Source organism: Vidua macroura, unplaced genomic scaffold, assembly GCF_024509145.1.
Source record: "Vidua macroura isolate BioBank_ID:100142 unplaced genomic scaffold, ASM2450914v1 whyUn_scaffold_190, whole genome shotgun sequence".
In the NCBI taxonomy this organism is placed as follows: domain Eukaryota; kingdom Metazoa; phylum Chordata; class Aves; order Passeriformes; family Viduidae; genus Vidua; species Vidua macroura.
The window spans coordinates 43,885-65,218 of record NW_026530574.1 but is presented as its reverse complement, the minus strand read 5'-3'; the positions used below and the strand labels follow the sequence as shown (position 1 = coordinate 65,218).

Below are 21,334 nucleotides of genomic sequence, written 5' to 3'. Positions count from 1 at the left end.
TGGCCACAGGATGGTCAGTGGCCACAGGGTGGTCACATGGTGGCCACAGGGTGGTCAGTGGCCACAGGATGGTCACAGGGTGGCCACAGGGTGGTCAGTGGCCCAAGGGCAGCCACTGATGGTCACAGGGTGGCCACAGGGTGGTCAGCAGGTGGTCAGCGGTCCGTGTGTGGTCAGCGGCCCATGGGTGGTCAGCAGGAGGTCAGGGGTCAGCGGTCCAAGGGTGATCAGTGGTCCGAGGGTGGTCAGCGGGTGGTCAGCAGATGGTCAGCAGCGGGGTGGTCAGCGGGTGGTCAGCAGATGGTCAGCAGATGGTCAGCGGGTGGTCAGCAGACGGTCAGCGGGTGGCCAGCGGGTGGTCAGTGGGTGGCCAGCGGGTGGTCAGCGGACGGTCAGCAGGTGGTCAGCAGATGGTCAGCAGGTGGTCAGCAGGAGAACAGCAGATGATCAGCAGATGGTCAGCGGGTGGTCAGCAGATGGTCAGCAGGAGAACAGCAGATGGTCAGCAGATGGTCAGCGGGGTGGTCAGCGGGTGGTCAGTGGGTGGTCAGCAGGTGGTCAGTGGGTGGTCAGCAGATGGTCAGCAGGTGGTCAGCGGGTGGTCAGCAGGTGGTCAGCGGGTGGTCAGCAGGTGGTCAGCAGGAGATCAGCAGGTGGTCAGCAGATGGTCAGCAGATGGTCAGCGGATGGTCAGCAGCGGTCAGCAGCGGTCAGCGGTCAGTAGGCGTGGTTGGACACGAACAGGGACTCGCTGGCCGCCGCCCCCGCGGTGCCACTCGGGGTGTACTTGCCCTGGCACGCCAGGGAGTTGGCCTGGGGACAGAGGGGACACAGGGACATCAGGGACAGAGGGGACAGAGGGGACACAGGGACATCAGGGACAGAGGGGACAGAGGGGACAGAGGGGACACAGGGACAGCAGGGACAGAGGGGACAGAGGGGACACAGGGACAGCAGGGGACAGAGGGGACAGAGGGGACAGAGGGGACACAGGGACATCAGGGACAGAGGGGACAGAGGGGACACAGGGACAGCAGGGACAGAGGGGACAGAGGGGACAGAGGGACAGCAGGGACAGCAGGGACAGAGGGGACACAGGGACAGCAGGGACAGAGGGGACAGAGGGGACAGAGGGACAGCAGGGACAGCAGGGACAGAGGGGACAGAGGGGACAGAGGGACAGCAGGGACAGCAGGGACAGAGGGGACACAGGGACAGCGGGGACAGAGGGGACAGAGGGGACACAGGGACATCAGGGGACATCAGGGGACAGCAGGGACAGAGGGGACAGAGGGGACAGAGGGGACAGAGGGGACAGAGGGACAGCAGGGACAGCAGGGACAGCAGGGACAGAGGGGACAGAGGGGACAGAGGGACAGCAGGGACACAGGGGACACAGGGGACACAGGGACATCAGGGACAGAGGGGAGGATTGGTGACATTGGGGACATTTGGGGTGTTGGGGACACTGGGGACACCAGGAGTGTCCAGGACATGGGGGACAGCAGAGGACACTGGGGACACTTGGGGTACGTGTCCTGGCTGGCCAGAGTTGGCCTGGGGACACTGGGGACACTGGCGGTGTTGGGGACACTGGGGACATTTGGGACACTGGGGATGTTGGGGACGCTGGTGGCGCTGGTGTCCCCAAGGTCCCCAGTGACCTCCTGGGCCACCCTGTCCCTGTGTCCCCCCACGTGTCACCCCCCAAACCTCCTCCTGCCAACCCCACCGCTCCCCCTGTACCCCAATGTCCCCAAGGTGACCCAAGGTGTCCCCAAGGTGTCCCCAAGGTGTCCCCAGTGCCACCTACCAGGGCTCTCTTGACATTCTCCTCCCGGGCCACCTTGCTGTTGTCCCTGTCCCTGCCCCCAGTGGTGACAACCCCAAACCCTTCTCCTGCCCACCCCGATGTCCCCAAGCCCCCTCAATGTCCCCAAGTCCCTGAGGTGTCCCTGAGGTGTCCCCAAGGTGTCCCCAATGTCCCCAGTGCCACCTACCAGGGCTCTCTTGACGTTCTCCTCCCGGGCCACCTTGCTGTTGTCCCTGCCCCCAGTGTCCCCAGTGTCCCCATGGGTCACTCCCCAACCCTTCTCCTGCCCACCCCGATGTCCCCAAGCCCCCTCAATGTCCCCAATGTCCCCAATGTCCCCAGTGCCACCTACCAGGGCTCTCTTGACGTTCTCCTCCCGGGCCACCTTGCTGTTGTCCCTGTCCTTGTGTCCCCAGTGGTGACAACCCCAAACCCTTCTCCTGCCCACCCCGATGTCCCCAATGTCCCCAGGGTGTCCCCAATGTCCCCAAGGTGTCCCCAAGGTGTCCCCAATGTCCCCAGTGCCACCTACCAGGGCTCTCTTGACGTTCTCCTCCCGGGCCACCTTGCTGTTGTCCCTGTCCTTGTAGTGTCCCCAGTGTCCCCAGTGGTGACAACCCCAAACCCTTCTCCTGCCCACCCCGATGTCCCCAATGTCCCCAAGGTGTCCCCAGTGCCACCTACCAGGGCTCTCTTGACCTTCTCCTCCCGGGCCACCTTGCTGTTGTCCCTGTCCTTGTGTCCCCAGTGGTGACAACCCCAAACCCTTCTCCTGCTCACCCTGATGTCCCCAAGCCCCCTCAATGTCCCCAAGTCCCTGAGGTGTCCCTGAGGTGTCCCCAAGGTGTCCCCAATGTCCCCAGTGCCACCTACCAGGGCTCTCTTGACGTTCTCCTCCCGGGCCACCTTGCTGTTGTCCCTGTCCTTGTAGTGTCCCCAGTGTCCCCATGGGTCACTCCCCAACCCTTCTCCTGCCCACCCCGATGTCCCCAATGTCCCCAGGGTGTCCCCGGTGGCACGTACCAGGGCTCTCTTGACGTTCTCCTCCTGGGCCACCTTGCTGTTGTCCCTGTCCCTGTCCCCAGTGGTGACAACCCCAAACCCTTCTCCTGCCCACCCTGATGTCCCCAAGCCCCCTCAATGTCCCCAAGGTGTCCCCAGTGCCACCTACCAGGGCTCTCTTGACGTTCTCCTCCCGGGCCACCTTGCTGTTGTCCCTGTCCCCAGTGTCCCCATGGGTCACTCCCCAACCCTTCTCCTGCCCACCCCCGATGTCCCCAAGCCCCCTCAATGTCCCCAAGGTGTCCCCAGTGCCACCTACCAGGGCTCTCTTGACATTCTCCTCCTGGGCCACCTTGCTGTCGTCCCTGTCCTTGTGTCCCCAGTGGTGACAACTCCAAACCCTTCTCCTGCCCACCCCGATGTCCCCAATGTCCCCAAGGTGTCCCCAGTGCCACCTACCAGGGCTCTCTTGACGTTCTCCTCCCGGGCCACCTTGCTGTTGTCCCTGTCCTTGTAGTGTCCCCAGTGTCCCCATGGGTCACTCCCCAACCCTTCTCCTGCCCACCCCGATGTCCCCAATGTCCCCAGGGTGTCCCCAATGTCCCCAGGGTGTCCCCGGTGGCACGTACCAGGGCTCTCTTGACGTACTCCTCCTGGGCCACCTTGGTGTTGTCCTTCTTGCCCGCCCAGGCCTTGAGGGCCGAGGCCTGCAGGGCGCGGCCGTAGGAGAAGGTCAGCGCCCAGGGCCGCGGCAGCGGGCAGCGGTTGATGGCGTTCAGGTTCAGAGAGGCCTCCTCCTCGCTCTGACCCCCCGACAGGAACGTGATCCCTGGTGGGGACACCAAAGTGACACGGGGACATCAGCCTGGGGACACTGGGACAGCTCAGATACAGCACAGGGACACTGGGGACATGGGGACACAGGGACAGCGGTTGGTGGCACCGAGGGACAGTGACACCTCCTCCTCGCTCTGACCCCCCGACAGGAACGTGATCCCTGGTGGGGACACCAAAGTGACATGGGGACATCAGCCTGGGGACACTGGGACAGCTCAGATACAGCACAGGGACGTTGGGGACATTGGGGACACGGGGACAGCGGTTGATGGCACCGAGGGACAGCGATGGCTCCTCCTCGCTCTGACCCCTGACAGGAACGTGATCCCTGGTGGGGACATCGAGGGGACATTGAGGTGGCACCGTTAGGACAGCCTGGGGACACTGGGATAGCTCAGATACAGCACAGGGACACTGGGGACATGGGGACATGGGGACAGCGGCTGATGGCACTGAGGGACAGCGATGGCTCCTCCTCGCTCTGACCCCCCGACAGGAACGTGATCCCTGGTGGGGACATCGAGGGGACATGGGGACATCACTGTGACATCAGCCTGGGGACACTGGGACACCCAGGGACATGGGTATGGCACAGGGGGACATTGGGGACACAGGGACAGTGGTTGATGGCACTGAGGGACAGCGATGGCTCCTCCTCGCTCTGACCCCCCGACAGGAACGTGATCCCTGGTGGGGACATGGGGACATCACTGTCACATCAGCCTGGGGACACTGGGACACCCAGGGACATGGGTATGGCACAGGGGGACATGGGGACACAGGGACAGCGGATGGTGGCACCGAGGGACAGCGACACCTCCTCCTCGCTCTGACCCCCCGACAGGAACGTGATCCCTGGTGGGGACATCGAGGGGACATTGAGGGGACACCGTTAGGACAGCCTGGGGACACTGGGATAGCTCAGATACAGCAGAGGGACACTGGGGACATGGGGACATTGGGGACAGCAGTTGGTGGCACCGAGGGACAGTGACACCTCCTCCTCGCTCTGACCCCCCGACAGGAACGTGATCCCTGGTGGGGACATCGAGGGGACATTGTGACATCAGCCTGGGGACACTGGGACAGCTCAGATACAGCACAGGGACACTGGGGACATGGGGACAGCGGTTGATGACACTGAGGGACAGTGACACCACCTTGTCACTGTGACCCCTGCTGGGGACACCGCAAGGACACGGTGACATCAGCCTGGGGACAGTGACACAGCCCAGACACCACTCGGGGACACGGGGACAGATGGCACTGAGGGACAGCGACGGCTCCTCCTCGTCTGACCCCTGGGGACACCGAGTGACACCGTGCCACCCTGCAGGGACAGCGGGTGGCACGGAGGACACAGGGACAGTGACAGTGACACACAGGTGACACTGACCTGGCACGGCGGGTGGCACGGTGCGGCGCAGGGCGGTGACGGTGGCCATGGCACACAGTGACACACAGTGACACACAGTGACACAGAGGTGACAGTGACACTGACCTGGCACGGCGGGTGGCACGGTGCGGCGCAGGGCGGTGACGGTGGCCGTGGCACACAGTGACACACAGTGACACACAGTGACACACAGTGACACAGAGGTGACAGTGACACTGACCTGGCACGGCGGGTGGCACGGTGCGGCGCAGGGCGGTGACGGTGGCCGTGGCACACAGTGACACACAGTGACACACAGTGACACACAGTGACACAGAGGTGACAGTGACACTGACCTGGCACGGCGGGTGGCACGGTGCGGCGCAGGGCGGTGACGGTGGCCATGGCACACAGTGGCACACAGTGACACACAGTGACAGTGACACAGAGGTGACAGTGACACTGACCTGGCACGGCGGGTGGCACGGTGCGGCGCAGGGCGGTGACGGTGGCCGTGGCACACAGTGACACACAGTGACACACAGTGACAGTGACACAGAGGTGACAGTGACACTGACCTGGCACGGCGGGTGGCACGGTGCGGCGCAGGGCGGTGACGGTGGCCGTGGCACACAGTGACACACAGTGACAGTGACACAGAGGTGACAGTGACACTGACCTGGCACGGCGGGTGGCACGGTGCGGCGCAGGGCGGTGACGGTGGCCGTGGCACACAGTGACACACAGTGACACACAGTGACACACAGTGACACAGAGGTGACAGTGACACTGACCTGGCACGGCGGGTGGCACGGTGCGGCGCAGGGCGGTGACGGTGGCCGTGGCACACAGTGACACACAGTGACACACAGTGACACACAGTGACACAGAGGTGACAGTGACACTGACCTGGCACGGCGGGTGGCACGGTGCGGCGCAGGGCGGTGACGGTGGCCGTGGCACACAGTGACACACAGTGACACACAGTGACAGTGACACAGAGGTGACAGTGACACTGACCTGGCACGGCGGGTGGCACGGTGCGGCGCAGGGCGGTGACGGTGGCCGTGGCACACAGTGACACACAGTGACAGTGACACACAGTGACAGTGACACTGACCTGGCACGGCGGGTGGCACGGTGCGGCGCAGGGCGGTGACGGTGGCCGTGGCACACAGTGACACACAGTGACACACAGTGACACAGAGGTGACAGTGACACTGACCTGGCACGGCGGGTGGCACGGTGCGGCGCAGGGCGGTGACGGTGGCCGTGGCACACAGTGACACACAGTGACACACAGTGACACACAGTGACACAGAGGTGACAGTGACACTGACCTGGCACGGCGGGTGGCACGGTGCGGCGCAGGGCGGTGACGGTGGCCGTGGCACACAGTGACACACAGTGACACACAGTGACACACAGTGACACAGAGGTGACAGTGACACTGACCTGGCACGGCGGGTGGCACGGTGCGGCGCAGGGCGGTGACGGTGGCCGTGGCACACAGTGACACACAGTGACACACAGTGACACACAGTGACACAGAGGTGACAGTGACACTGACCTGGCACGGCGGGTGGCACGGTGCGGCGCAGGGCGGTGACGGTGGCCGTGGCACACAGTGACACACAGTGACACACAGTGACACAGAGGTGACAGTGACACTGACCCTGGCACGGCGGGTGGCACGGTGCGGCGCAGGGCGGGTGACGGTGGCCGTGGCACACAGTGACACACAGTGACACACAGTGACACACAGTGACACAGAGGTGACAGTGACACTGACCTGGCACGGCGGGTGGCACGGTGCGGCGCAGGGCGGGTGACGGTGGCCGTGGCACACAGTGACACACAGTGACACACAGTGACACACAGTGACACAGAGGTGACAGTGACACTGACCTGGCACGGCGGGTGGCACGGTGCGGCGCAGGGCGGTGACGGTGGCCGTGGCACACAGTGACACACAGTGACACACAGTGACACACAGTGACACAGAGGTGACAGTGACACTGACCTGGCACGGCGGGTGGCACGGTGCGGCGCAGGGCGGTGACGGTGGCCGTGGCACACAGTGACACACAGTGACACACAGTGACACACAGTGACACAGAGGTGACAGTGACACTGACCTGGCACGGCGGGTGGCACGGTGCGGCGCAGGGCGGTGACGGTGGCCATGGCGATCTCCTCGGGGCTGTACTTGGTGGCACAGGCGTGTCCCCCTGTCACCATGTTGGGCTTCAGCAGCGTCCCCTCGAGGTACACGTGGTGGTCACTGAGGGCTTTGTACACGGCTGCCAGGACCTGGGGACATCATTGGGGACATCACTGGGGACATTGGGGACATCACTGGGGACACGTGGTGGTCACTGAGGGCTTTGTACACGGCTGCCAGGACCTGGGGACATTGGGGACATCATTGGGGACACTGGGGACACATGGTGGTCACTGAGGGCTTTGTACACGGCTGCCAGGACCTGGGGACATTGGGGACATCATTGGGGACACTGGGGACACATGGTGGTCACTGAGGGCTTTGTACACGGCTGCCAGGACCTGGGGACATGGGGACATCATTGGGGACATTGGGGACATCACTGGGGACATGGGGACATTGGGGACATCACTGGGGACATGGGGACATCACTGGGGACACTGGGGACATCATTGGGGACCTGGGGACATTGGGGACATCATTGGGGACATGGGGACATGGGGACATGGGGACATCATTGGGGACACTGAGGACATTGGAGACATCATTGGGGACACTGGGGACACGTGGTGGTCACTGAGGGCTTTGTACACGGCTGCCAGGACCTGGGGACATGGGGACATCACTGGGGACATTGGGGACATTGGGGACACTGAGGACACGTGGTGGTCACTGAGGGCTTTGTACACGGCTGCCAGGACCTGGGGACATGGGGACATCATTGGGGACACTGGGGACATCACTGGGGACACGTGGTGGTCACTGAGGGCTTTGTACACGGCTGCCAGGACCTGGGGACATCACTGGGGACATTGGGACATTGGGGACATCACTGGGGACATTGGGGACATCATTGGGGACACTGGGGACATTGGGGACATCACTGGGGACATTGGGGACATCATTGGGGACACTGGGGACATTGGGGACATCAGTGGGGACATTGGGGACACGTGGTGGTCACTGAGGGCTTTGTACACGGCTGCCAGGACCTGGGGACATCATTGGGGACATGGGGACAGCGCCGGGGACGTTGGGGACACCCGGGGACAGGCCAGGTGCCACCAAACCCCATCCAGGTGCCACCTTGTGGTGTCACCCTGCCCCGCCACACCCTGTGGGACACCAGGAGGTGACACCAGGGACAAGGTGGGGACACCAGGAGGTGACACCAGGACAGGGTGGGGACACCAGGAGGTGACACCAGGGACAAGGTGGGGACACCAGGAGGTGACACCAGGACAGGGTGGGGACACCAGGAGGTGACACCAGGGACAAGGTGGGGACACCAGGAGGTGACACCAGGACAGGGTGGGGACACCAGGAGGTGACTCAAAGCCACTCAGGTGCCACCACCCCTGTCCAGCTGCCACCTCCTGGTGTCACCCCGAGGGCTGGGGACCCTTGGGGACCCTTGGGGACACTTGGGGACCCGCGGGGGTGGCACTGACCTTCTCGGTGACGTACTGGCACGTCTTGAGGTCGTGGTCACCGTCCGGGAGGATCTCGGGCTCCACGATGGGGACAATGCCGTTCTGGGGACACCGTGGGGACAGCGGGGACACGTCAGCCACGGCGGGGACACGGCGGGGGACAGGGGACAGCCCCAGGGACAGGGGGACAGGGGACAGCAGGAGGGCAGCCAAGGGCACTGAGGTGCCACCAAACCCTCTCCAGATGCCACCAAACCCTCTCCAGATGCCACCAAACCCCTCCAGGTGCCACCAAACCCTCTCCAGATGCCACCAAATCCTCTCCAGATGCCACCAAACCCTCTCTAGATGCCACCAAACCCTCTCCAGGTGCCACCAAACCCCCTCCAGGTGACATCAAACCCTCTCCAGGTGCCACCAAATCCCCTCCAGGTGCCACCAAACCCCTCCAGGTGCCACCAAACCCTCTCCAGGTGCCACCAAACCCCTCCAGGTGCCACCAAACCCCTCCAGGTGCCACCAAATCCTCTCCAGGTGCCACCAAACCCTCTCCAGGTGCCACCAAACCCCCTGCAGAAGCCACCGTGAGGTGTCACTTGCCCCCACCAATCCCTCTGGGACACCTGGAGGTGACTCAGGTCCACAGAGGTGCCACCAAACCCAGTCTAGATGCCACCAAACCCCCTCCAGGTGCCACCAAACCCTTCCAGGTGCCACCAAACCTGGTTTAGATGGAAGTAAACTTTGTCTAGATGACACCAAACCCTGTTTAGATGCCACCAAACCCTCTCTAGATGCCACCAAACTCTCTCCAAGTGCCACCAAACCCTTCCAGGTGACACCAAACCCTCTCCGGGTGCCACCAAACCCTTCCGGGTGCCACCAAACCCCTCCAGGTGCCACCAAACCCTTCCAGGTGCCACCAAACCCCCTCTAGGTGCCACTTCTTGGTGCCACCTCCCCTGCAGCTCCCTCCCCGCACCCTGGGGCCAGGCTGGGGCCAGCTGGGGACAGCGGGTGACAGCTGGGGACAGTGGGTGACAGCTGGGGACAGTGGGTGACAGCGGGTGACAGCTGGGGACAGCTGGGGACAGCGGGTGACAGCGGGTGACAGCTGGGGACAGCGGGGGACAGCAGGGGACAGCTGGGGACAGCGGGTGACAGCGGGTGACAGCGGGGGACAGCAGGGGACAGCTGGGGACAGCGGGTGACAGCGGGGGACAGCAGGGGACAGCTGGGGACAGCGGGTGACAGCGGGGGACAGCAGGGGACAGCAGGTGACAGCGGGTGACAGCTGGTGACAGCTGGGGCCAGCGGGTGACAGCGGGTGACAGCGGGTGACAGCGGGTGACAGCTGGGGACAGCGGGTGACAGCGGGTGACAGCTGGTGACAGCTGGGGACAGCGGGTGACAGCAGGTGACAGCGGGTGACAGCTGGGGACAGCTGGGGCCAGCGGGTGACAGCGGGTGACAGCGGGTGACAGCGGGTAACAGCTGGGGACAGCGGGTGACAGCGGGTGACAGCGGGTGACAGCTGGGGCCAGCGGGTGACAGCGGGTGACAGTGACAGCGGGTGACAGCTGGGGCCAGCGGGTGACAGCAGGTGACAGCTGGGGACAGTGGGTGGCAGTGGGTGACAGCAGGGGACAGCGGGTGACAGCTGGGGACAGCGGGTGACAGTGACAGCTGGTGACAGCGGGTGACAGTGACAGCGGGTGACAGCAGGGGACAGCGGGTGACAGCGGGTGACAGCGGGTGACAGCTGGGGACAGCGGGTGACAGCTGAGGACAGCGGGTGACAGCGGGTGACAGCGGGTGACAGCGGGTGACAGTGGGTGACAGCTGGGGACAGCTGATGACAGCGGGTGACAGCGGGTGACAGTGACAGCTGGGGACAGCGGGTGACAGTGACAGCTGGGGACAGCTGGTGACAGTGGGTGACAGCGGGTGACAGCTGGGGACAGTGGGTGACAGCGGGTGACAGCGGGTGACAGCTGGGGACAGCGGGTGACAGTGACAGCTGGGGACAGCTGGTGACAGTGGGTGACAGCTGGGGACAGCTGGTGACAGCGGGTGACAGCAGGTGACAGCTGGGGACAGCTGGGGACAGTGGGTGACAGCTGGGGACAGTGGGTGACAGCTGGTGACAGCTGGGGACAGCGGGTGACAGCAGGTGACAGCAGGTGACAGCTGGGGCCAGCGGGTGACAGCGGGTGACAGCAGGTGACAGCTGGGGACAGCGGGTGACAGCGGGTGACAGCAGGTGACAGCTGGGGACAGCAGGTGACAGCGGGTGACAGTGACAGCTGGGGACAGCAGGTGACAGCGGGTGACAGTGACAGCTGGGGACAGCGGGTGACAGCGGGTGACAGCGGGTGACAGCTGGGGACAGCGGGTGACCTGCTGGCAGATGCTGGCGTAGCGCGCCAGGACGTTGGCGTTCTCCATGACGGCCAGGCGCGTCGGCGTGTGCGCCGAGATCTTCAGCACGCAGCGCCACTTGGCAAAGTCAGCGCCGTCCTTCTTGTACTGCGCACAGCGCTCCATCAGCCCGTCCAGCCCTGGGGACACCGGGGACATTTGGGGACATTGGGGACACTGGGGACATCAGGGACATCGGGGACACTGGGGACGTTGGGGACATTGGGGACACGGCGCCACTTGGCAAAGTCAGCGCCGTCCTTCTTGTACTGCGCACAGCGCTCCATCAGCCCGTCCAGCCCTGGGGACACCGGGGACATTTGGGGACATCGGGGACACTGGGGACATCGGGGACGTTGGGGACATCGGGGACACTGGGGACGTTGGGGACATTGGGGACACGGCGCCACTTGGCAAAGTCAGCGCCGTCCTTCTTGTACTGCGCACAGCGCTCTATGAGGCCGTCCAGCCCTGGGGACACCGGGGACATTTGGGGACATCGGGGACATCAGGGACATCGGGGACACTGGGGACATCGGGGACATTGGGGATGTCGGGGACATTGGGAGCTCTGGCGACACTGGGGACATTTGGGACAATGGGAACATCAGGGATATTGGGGACATTGGGGACGCTGGGGACATCAGGGACACTGGGGACATCGGGACAATGGGGACATCGGGGACATTGGGGACATTGAGGACATTTGGGGCAATGGGGACATTGGGGATGTTGTGGTCATGGAGGATCTGGAGAGCGTTGGGGACATTGGGGACACGGAGGACATTGGAGGTGTTGGGGATAACTGGGGACATCGGGGATGTTGGGGACATTGGGGCACTGGGGACATTGGGGACATTGGGGCACTGGGGACATTGGGGACATTGGGGACATCGGGGACATTGGGCATTGCAGGGGCTCCGTGAGGCCACCGAGTCCTGGGGACATTGGGGACATCAGTGGGACAGGGACACGGGCCATGGTGAGCACCTTGGGGACATCAGGGGACATCAGGGACACGGGGCCCTGTGGTGGCACGCGCTGCGCTGGGAGGGTGACACGGGGATGGGGACACGGTGGTGGCATCAGGGACACGGCTGTGACAGGGCTGGGGACAGGGCGGTGGCACTGGGGACACGGCTGTGACAGGGATGGGGACACAGCGGTGGCACTGGGGACACGGCTGTGACAGGGATGGGGACAGGGCGGTGGCACTGGGGACAGGGCTGTGACAGGGATGGGGACAGGGCGGTGGCACTGGGGACACGGCTGTGACAGGGATGGGGACACAGCGGTGGCATCAGGGACATGGCTGTGACAGGGATGGGGACACAGCGGTGGCATCAGGGACAGGGCTGTGACAGGGATGGGGACACGGCGGTGGCATCAGGGACACGGCTGTGACAGGGATGGGGACAGGGCGGTGGCACTGGGGACACAGCTGTGACAGGGCTGGGGACACGGTGGTGACAGGGCCAGGGACACAGCGGTGGCATTGGGGACAGGGCTGGGGACAGGGCGGTGGCCTTGGGGACATGGCTGTGACAGGGCTGGGGACAGGGCGGTGGCCTTGGGGACAGCGCTGTCACTCACCCTGGGTCGTGGTCTCGCCGTTGGTGCCAGCCAGGGGCACCACGCCCTTGTCCACCTGGGGGACAGTGACACGGTCACCGGGGACATCGGGGACACCAGCGTGTCCCCAGAGCAAACCCAGTGTCCCCAGAGCAAGCCCAGTGTCCCCAAGTTGTCCCTAAGGTGTCCTCAAGATCCCAAAGTGTCCCTGATGTCCCAAAGTGTCCCTGATGTCCCCAACATCCCCAAAGTGTCCCTGATGTCCCCAAAGTGTCCCCGATGTCCCCAAAGTGTCCCTGATGTCCCAAAGTGTCCCTGATGTCCCCAACATCCCCAAAGTGTCCCTGATGTCCCCAATGTCCCCAAATGTCCCCACCTCAGATATGCGTGGCCTGGACCCACCATGGCCATGGTCGACCCAACCCAAGGAACACCCAACAGCCCCCACGTCCCCGAGACCCCTCAGCATCTCCAGGGTGTCCCCGAGGTGTCCCCAATGTCCCAAAGACCCCAAATGTCCCCAGTGTCCCCACGTCACCCTCTGAACCCCCCTTAGATGTGGCTCCCCTGCTCCCATCTCTCTATGGCCAACCCAACTCAAGGAACTCCCAACATCCGCCACGTCCCCCCAACGTCCCTGAGGCGTCCCTGATGTCCCCGAGGTGTCCCCGATGTCCCCAACGTCCCCAAAGTGTCCCCCAACAGTCCCTGATGTCCCCAGAGCGTCCCCACCTCAGATATGCTCGGCTTGGACCCACCATGGCCATGGTTGACCCAACTCAAGGAACACCCAACGTCCGTCACGTCCCACCAATGTATCCAAGGTGTTCCCAATGTCCCCGAGGTGTCCCCGATGTCCCCAAGGTGTCCCCAATGTCCCCACCCCACCCTCTGAACCCCCCTTAGATGTGGCTCCTCTGCTCTCCCAACTCCTCTTGAGTTGGGTCAACCCAACTCAACGAACACCCGACGTCCGTCACGTCCCACCAACATCCCCAAGGTGTCCCCGATGTCCCCAAGGTGTCCCCGATGTCCCCAAGGTGTCCCCGATGTCCCCAATGTCCCCACGTCACCCTCTGAACCCCCCTTAGATGTGGCTCCCCTGCTCCCATCTCTCTATGGCCAACCCAACTCAAGGAACTCCCAACATCCGCCACGTCCCCCCAACGTCCCCGAGGCGTCCCCGATGTCCCCGAGGCGTCCCCGAGTCGCACCTTGATGCCCACCAGGGCGCCCTTGTCGCGGATGACCTGCGGGAAGGGGCGCCCGTCGTCGGCCTTCTGGTACATGGTCTCGTGGAAGAGGATGACGCCGCCGATGCACGGCTCCACGCGCTTGTCGGCCGTGAACAGCAGCTGCCGGTACCAGCGCCGGTTCTCCTCCGTGTTCTCGGCGCCCACGGAGCTCAGCCGCTTGGCGATGCTGCCTGCGGGGGGATGGGCCAGTTAGAACCAGCAGGGACCAGTATAAACCAGTATGGACCAGTTAGAACCAGTATGGAGCAGTATAAACCAGTATGGACCAGTATGGACCAGTATAAACCAGTATGGACCAGCATAAACCAGTATGGCTCAGCCGCTTGGCGATGCTGCCTGCAGGGGGATGGACCAGTATAAACCAGCATGAACCAGTATAAACCACTTAGAAACAGTATGGACCAGTATAAACCAGTTAGAACCAGCATGGACCAGTTAGAAACAGCATGGACCAGTATAAACCAGTATGGACCAGTATGAACCAGTATGGCTCAGCCGCTTGGCGATGCTGCCTGCAGGGGGATGGGCCAGTCAGGACCAGTATGGACCAGTATAAACCAGTTAGAAACAGTATGGGCCAGTTAGAACCAGTTAGAACCAGTATAAACCAGTATGGACCAGTATAAACCAGTATGGACCGGTTAGAACCAGTTAGAACCAGTATAGACCAGTATGAACCAGTGTGGCTCAGCCGCTTGGCGATGCTGCCTGCAGGGGGATGGGCCAGTCAGGACCAGTATGGACCAGTTAGAACCAGTTAGAAACAGTATGGGCCAGTTAGAACCAGTTAGAACCAGTATAAACCAGTATGGACCAGTATAAACCAGTATGGACCAGTTAGAACCAGTTAGAACCAGCATGGACCAGTATACACCAGTTAGAAACAGCATGGACCAGTTAGAACCAGTATGGACCAGTTAGGATCACTATGGGCCAATATAAACCAGTATGAACCAGTATAGACCAGTATGAACCAGTATGGCTCAGCCGCTTGGCGATGCTGCCTGGGGGGGGGATGGGCCAGTTAGAACCAGTATGCACCAGTTAGAACCAGTATGGACCATTATAAACCAGTTAGAACCAGTATGGACCAGTATAAACCAATTAGAACCAGTATGGGCCTGTTAGAACCAGTATGGACCAGTATAAACCAGTTAGAACCAGTATGGACCAGTTAGAACCAGTATGGACCAGTATAAACCAATTAGAACCAGTATAAACCAGTATGGCTCAGCCGCTTGGCGATGCTGCCTGCGGGGGGATGGGCCTGTTAGAACCAGCATGGACCAGTATAAACCAGTACGGACCAGTTAGAACCAGTATGGACCAGTATAAACCAGTTAGAACCAGTATGGACCAGTTAGAACCAGTATGGACCAGTATAAACCAGTATAAACCAGTACAAACCAGTTAGAACCAGCATGGACCAGTTAGAACCAGTACGGACCAGTTAGAACCAGTATGGGCCAGTATAAACCAGTATAGACCAGTATAAACCAGTTAGAACCAGTATAAACCACTTAGAACCAGTATGGGCCAGTATAAACTAGTATACAACAGTATAAACAAGTTAGAACCAGTATAAACCAGTATGGCTCAGCCGCTTGGCAATGCCGCCTGTGGGGGGAAACCAGTTAGGACCAGTATAAACCAGTTAGAACCAGTATGGGCCAGTATCAACTAGTATGGACCAGTATAGACCAGTATAAACCAGTATGGGCCAGTTAAAACCAGTATGGTGGACCAGTATGGCTTAGCTGCTTGGCAATGCTGCCTGGGGGTGGATGGACCAGTTAGAACCAGTAAAAACCAGTATGGACTGGTTAGAACCAGTAAAAACCAGTCAGAACCAGTACAGACCAGTAGAAACCAGTATGGATCAGTATAAAACAGTTAGAACCAGTATAGACCAGTATAGACCAGTATAGACCAGTATGGCTCAGCCGCTTGGCGATGCTGCCTGCAGGGGGACGGACTGGTTAGAACCAGTATAAACCGGTTAGAACCAGTATGGACCAGTATAAACCAGTAACCCCAGCCAGGCTCCTGCCATTGCCTCGGTGCTCCCCAGTATAAACCAGTGCCTCCCAGTAACTCCCAGTCCCTCCTGGTGCTTCCTCATCTCTTCCCAGTCTGTCCCAGTCCCTCCCAGTATGTCCCAGTCTGTCCCAGCCCATCCCAGTCTGTCCCAGTCCCTCCCAGTTCACTCCCAGTCTGTCCCAGTCCCTCCCAGTCTGTCCCAGTCTGTCCCAGCCCATCCCAGTCTGTCCCAGTCCCTCCCAGTTCACTCCCAGTCTGTCCCAGTCCCTCCCAGTCTGTCCCAGTCCCTCCCAGTCTGTCCCAGTCTGTCCCAGCCCATCTCAGTCTGTCCCAGTCCCTCCCAGTTCACTCCCAGTCTGTCCCAGTCCCTCCCAGTCTATCCCAGTCCATCCCAGTTCACTCCCAGTCTGTCCCAGTCCCTCCCAGTCTGTCCCAGTCCATCCCAGTCCCTCCCAGTCTGTCCCAGTCCATACCCAGTCTGTCCCAGTCCATTCCCAGTCTGTCCCAGTCCCTCCCAGTCTATCCCAGTCCATCCCAGTTCACTCCCAGTCTGTCCCAGTCCATCCCAATTCACTCCCAGCCTGTCCCAGTCCATTCCCAGTATGTCCCAGTCCATCCCAGTTCACTCCCAGTCTGTCCCAGTCTGTCCCAGTCCATCCCAGTCCCTCCCAGTCTGTCCCAGTCCATCCCAGTTCACTCCCAGTTCACTCCCAGTCCCTCCCAGTCTGTCCCAGTCCGTCCCAGTTCACTCCCAGTCCATCCCAGTCCCTCCCAGTTCACTCCCAGTACAAACCAGTGGACTCATCAGCAGCCAGGATGCCCTTGCCGGGGGCCACGATGCGCTGGGCGATGGCCCCAGTCTGTCCCAGTCCATCCCAGTTCACTCCCAGTCTGTCCCAGTCCCTCCCAGTTCACTCCCAGTCTGTCCCAGTTCACTCCCAGTCCATCCCAGTTCACTCCCAGTCTGTCCCAGTCCATCCCAGTACAAACCAGTGGACTCATCGGCGGCCAGGATGCCCTTGCCGGGGGCCACGATGCGCTGGGCGATGGCTCCAGTCTGTCCCAGTCCCTCCCAGTCTGTCCCAGTCCCTCCCAGTCTGTCCCAGTCCCTCCCAGTATGTCCCAGTCTGTCCCAGTTCACTCCCAGTCCATCCTAGTCTATCCCAGTTCACTCCCAGTCCATCCCAGTCCATCCCAGTCCATCCCAGTACAAACCAGTGGACTCATCGGCGGCCAGGATGCCCTTGCCGGGGGCCACGATGCGCTGGGCGATGGCTCCAGTCTGTCCCAGTCCCTCCCAGTTCACTCCCAGTCCATCCCAGTCTATCCCAGTTCACTCCCAGTCCATCCCAGTCCATCCCAGTACAAACCAGTGGACTCATCGGCGGCCAGGATGCCCTTGCCGGGGGCCACGATGCGCTGGGCGATGGACGCCAGCTCCTTCTTCTGCTCGGGGGTCAGCGCGGGCACGGGAGGGGACATCCTGGAGGTGGCACTGAGGGGACGCCGTGACGTCAGCCGTGACGTCAGCGGGGTGGCCGTGACGTCACCGCTCACACCTGCGCCGGGGGAGGGGCAGGGACACGGCCACGCCCCGGGGGGGTCCCCAGAAAGGGGAGGGAGGGGGACTGGGAGAGACTGGAGGGGATGGGGAATGAACTGGGAGGGACTGGGAATGAACTGGGAGGGGACTGGGAGGGACTGGAGGGGATGGGGAATGAACTGGGAGGGGACTGGGAATGAACTGGAAGGGGACTGGGAGGGACTGGGAGGGACTGGGAATGAACTGGAAGGGGACTGGGAGGGACTGGAGGGGATGGGGAATGAACTGGGAGGGGACTGGGAGGGACTGGGAATGAACTGGGAGGGGACTGGGAGGGGACTGGGGGCACTGGGAGAAGACTGGGAGTGGTCTGGGGGCACTGGAAGTGAACTGGGGGCACTGGGAGTGGACTGGGAGCGACTGGGGGCACTGGAAAGAGATAAGGAGGGCACTGATAAGGAGGGGGGGCACTGGGAGGGCACTGGGAAGGACTGGGGGCACTGGGAAGAGATAAGGAGGGCACTGATAAGGACTGGGGGCACTGGGAGGGCACTGGAAGTGAACTGGGAGGGACTGGGGGCACTGGAAGTGAACTGGGGGCACTGGGAGTGACTGGGAGTGACTGGTGAAGGTCACAGAGCACTGGGAAGGGACTGGGGAGCACTGGGAGTGAACTGGGAGTGACCAGGAAGGGACTGGGGAGCACTGGGAGTGAACTGGGAGCGACCAGGAAGGGACTGGGGGCACTGGGAGTGAACTGGGAGCGACCAGGAAGGGACTGGGGGCACTGGGAGTGAACTGGGAGCGACCAGGAAGGGACTGGGGGCACTGGGAGGAGATAAGGAGGGCACTGATAAGGACTGGGGGCACTGGGAGGAGACTGGGAGTGAACTGGGAGGGACTGGGAGGAGACTGGGAGTGGTCTGGAGGCACTGGGAGGGGACTGGGAACACTGGGAGTGAACTGGGAGGGACTGGGAAGGGACTGGGAGTGACTGGGAGTAGATTGAGAGTGACTGGGAGGGGACTGGTGGAGGTCAGAGAGCACTGGGAGGGACTGGGGAGCACTGGGAGTGAACTGGGAAGGACTGGGGAGCACTGGGAGTGAACTGGAAAGGACTGGGGAGCACTGGGAGTGAACTGGGAAGGACTGGGGGCACTGGGAGTGAACTGGGAAGGACTGGGGGCACTGGGAAGAGATAAGGAGGGCACTGATAAGACGGGGGGCACTGGGGGGGCACTGGGAGTGAACTGGGAGGGACTGGGAGGAGACTGGGAGGGCTCTGGGAGGAGACTGGGAGTGGTCTGGAGGCACTGGGAGGGGACTGGGAACACTGGGAGTGGACTGGGAGTGCTCTGGGGACACTGGGGGCACTGGGAGTGGACTGGGGGCACTGGGAGTGGACTGGGGGCACTGGGACTGAACTGGGAGGGGACTGGGAGTGCTCTGGGGACACTGGGGGCACTGGGAGTGGACTGGGGGCACTGGGGGCACTGGGACTGAACTGGGAGGGGACTGGGAACACTGGGAGCAAACTGGGAGTGCTCTGGGGACACTGGGGGTGGATGGGGAGGAGACTGGGGAGAACTGGGAGTGAACTGGGGGCACTGGGAATGGACTGGGGGCACTGGGAATGGACTGGGGACACTGGGGGCACTGGGGGCACTGGGAGGGCACTGGGAGGGGACTGGGGACACTGGGGGCACTGGGAATGGACTGGGGGCACTGGGAAGGGACTGGGAGTGGACTGGGGACACTGGGAATGGACTGGGGACACTGGGGGCACTGGGGGCACTGGGACTGAACTGGGAATGGACTGGGGACACTGGGAATGGACTGGGGACACTGGGGGCACTGGGGGCACTGGGACTGAACTGGGAATGGACTGGGGACACTGGGGGCACTGGGAATGGACTGGGAGTGGACTGGGGACACTGGGGGCACTGGGAATGGACTGGGGACACTGGGGGCACTGGGAAGGGACTGGGAGTGGACTGGGGACACTGGGGACACTGGGAATGGACTGGGGACACTGGGAGCACTGGGGGGGGGAGAACCCCAACATTTTGGGGGAAGAACCCGGGATTTGGGGAGGGGGATCCCAGGATTTGAGGGGCAAGAACCCCAAGATTTGGGGAAAAACCACCAGGATTTGGGGAGGGGGATCCCAGGATTTGAGGGGGGAAAAATCTCAAGAATTTTTGGGAAGGACTCCAAGATTTTGAGGGGAAAACCCCAAAATTTGAGAGGGAAAAGCCCAAAATTTTGAGGGCAAACCCCAAGATTTTGAGGGGAAAACCCCAAAATTTGAGAGGGAAAAGCCCAAAATTTTGAGGGCAAACCCCAAGTTCTGAAAGGGAAAAACCCCAAGATTTTGAGGAGAAATCCCAAAATTTCCAGGGAAAAATCCCAAGATTTTGAGGGGGAAAACCCCAAGTTTTTGAGAGGAAGACACCAGGATTTTGAGGGGAAATCCCAAGATTTTAAGGGAAAACCTCAAAATTTTAAGGGCAAAGCCCCAAGATTTTAAGGGCAAAGCCCTAAGATTTTGAGGCAAAACCCCCAAGATTTTAAGGGTAAACCACCAAGATTTTGAGGGGAAATCCCAAGATTTTGAGCAAAACCCCAAAATTTTAAGGGAAAACCACCAGATTTTAAAGGAAAATCCCAAGATTTTAAGGGAAAACCCCAAGATTTTAAGGGAAAACCCCCAGAGTTTAAGGGAAAACCCCAAGATTTTGAGGAGAAAACTCCAAGATTTTAAGGGAAAACCCCAAGACTTTGAGGGAAAACCACCAGATTTTAAGGAAAACCCCCAAGATTTTGAGGAGAAAACCCCAAGACTTTGAGGGAAAACCCCAAGATTTTAAGGGAAAACTCCAAAACTTTAAGGGAAAACCCCAAGATTTCGAGGAAAACCCCCAAGATTTTGAGGAGAAAACCCCAAGATTTTAAGGGAAAACCCCAAACTTTTAAGGGAAAACCCCAAGATTTCGAGGAAAACCCCCAAGATTTTGAGGAGAAATCCCAAGACTTTAAGAGAAAACCAACAGAGTTTAAGGGAAAACCCCAAAACTTTAAGGGTAAAACCTCAAGATTTTGAGGAGAAAACCCCAAAATGTTAAGGGTAAAACCCCAAGATTTTGAGGAGAAAACCCCAAAACTTTAAGGGTAAAACCTCAAGATTTTGAGGAGAAAACCCCAAAACTTTAAGGGTAAAACCTCAAGATTTTGAGGAGAAAACCCCAAAATTTTAAGGGTAAAACCTCAAGATTTTGAGGAGAAAACCCCAAAATTTTAAGGGTAAAACCCCAAGATTTTGAGGAGAAAACCCCAAAATTTTAAGGGAAAACCCCAAAATTTTAAGGGTAAAACCCCAAGATTTTGAGGAGAAAACCCCAAAATTTTAAGGGTAAAACCCCAAGATTTTGAGGAGAAAACCCCAAAATTTTAAGGGAAAACCCCAAAATTTTAAGGGTAAAACCCCAAGATTTTGAGGAGAAAACCCCAAAATGTTAAGGGAAAACCCCAAAATTTTAAGGGTAAAACCCCAAGATTTTGAGGAGAAAATCCCAAACTTTTAAGGGAAAACCCCAAAATTTTAAGGGTAAAACCCCAAGATTTTGAGGAGAAAACCCCAAACTTTTAAGGGAAAACCCCAAAAGTTTAAGGGGAAACCCCAGGACAGGAAAATCCCAGATTGGAAGAGGAAACGCGGGGCGTTCTCGGGGGGCACCGACCGAGTGTCCGGCGGTGTCGGGAGTGTCCGGAGTGTCCGGAGTGTCCGGGAGTGTCCGGAGTGTCCGGAGTGTCCGGCG

At 60.6% G+C, this 21,334-nt stretch overlaps 1 protein-coding gene across 1 annotated transcript; it reads right to left on the bottom strand.

Annotated features, from left to right (window-relative positions):
- Nucleotides 1–484: 484 nt before the first annotated feature.
- Nucleotides 485–21,325, bottom strand: ALDOA (aldolase, fructose-bisphosphate A). The gene is made up of 9 exons (XM_053969384.1): nucleotides 21,257–21,325; nucleotides 17,344–17,468; nucleotides 13,892–14,103; nucleotides 12,699–12,753; nucleotides 11,085–11,245; nucleotides 8,703–8,786; nucleotides 7,166–7,340; nucleotides 3,445–3,644; nucleotides 485–813 (listed from the first exon to the last, which is right to left on the bottom strand). Exons 2-9 carry the CDS (start codon nucleotides 17,453–17,455, stop codon nucleotides 718–720), a joined length of 1,095 nt encoding a protein of 364 aa, XP_053825359.1. The 5' UTR covers nucleotides 17,456–17,468; nucleotides 21,257–21,325; the 3' UTR covers nucleotides 485–717.
- Between the last annotated feature and the right edge of the window lie 9 nt (nucleotides 21,326–21,334).

Coding starts and splice junctions, on each gene's coding strand:
- ALDOA (XM_053969384.1), bottom strand. CDS start 17,455: ATGTCCCCTCCCGTGCCCGCGCTGACCCCCGAGCAGAAGAAGGAGCTG. Junction 12,754..13,891: donor GCGCCCTGGTGGGCATCAAG/GTGCGACTCGGG, acceptor ACTGTCCCCCAG/GTGGACAAGGGCGTGGTGCC. Junction 11,246..12,698: donor CGGCGAGACCACGACCCAGG/GTGAGTGACAGC, acceptor CGGTGTCCCCAG/GGCTGGACGGGCTGATGGAG.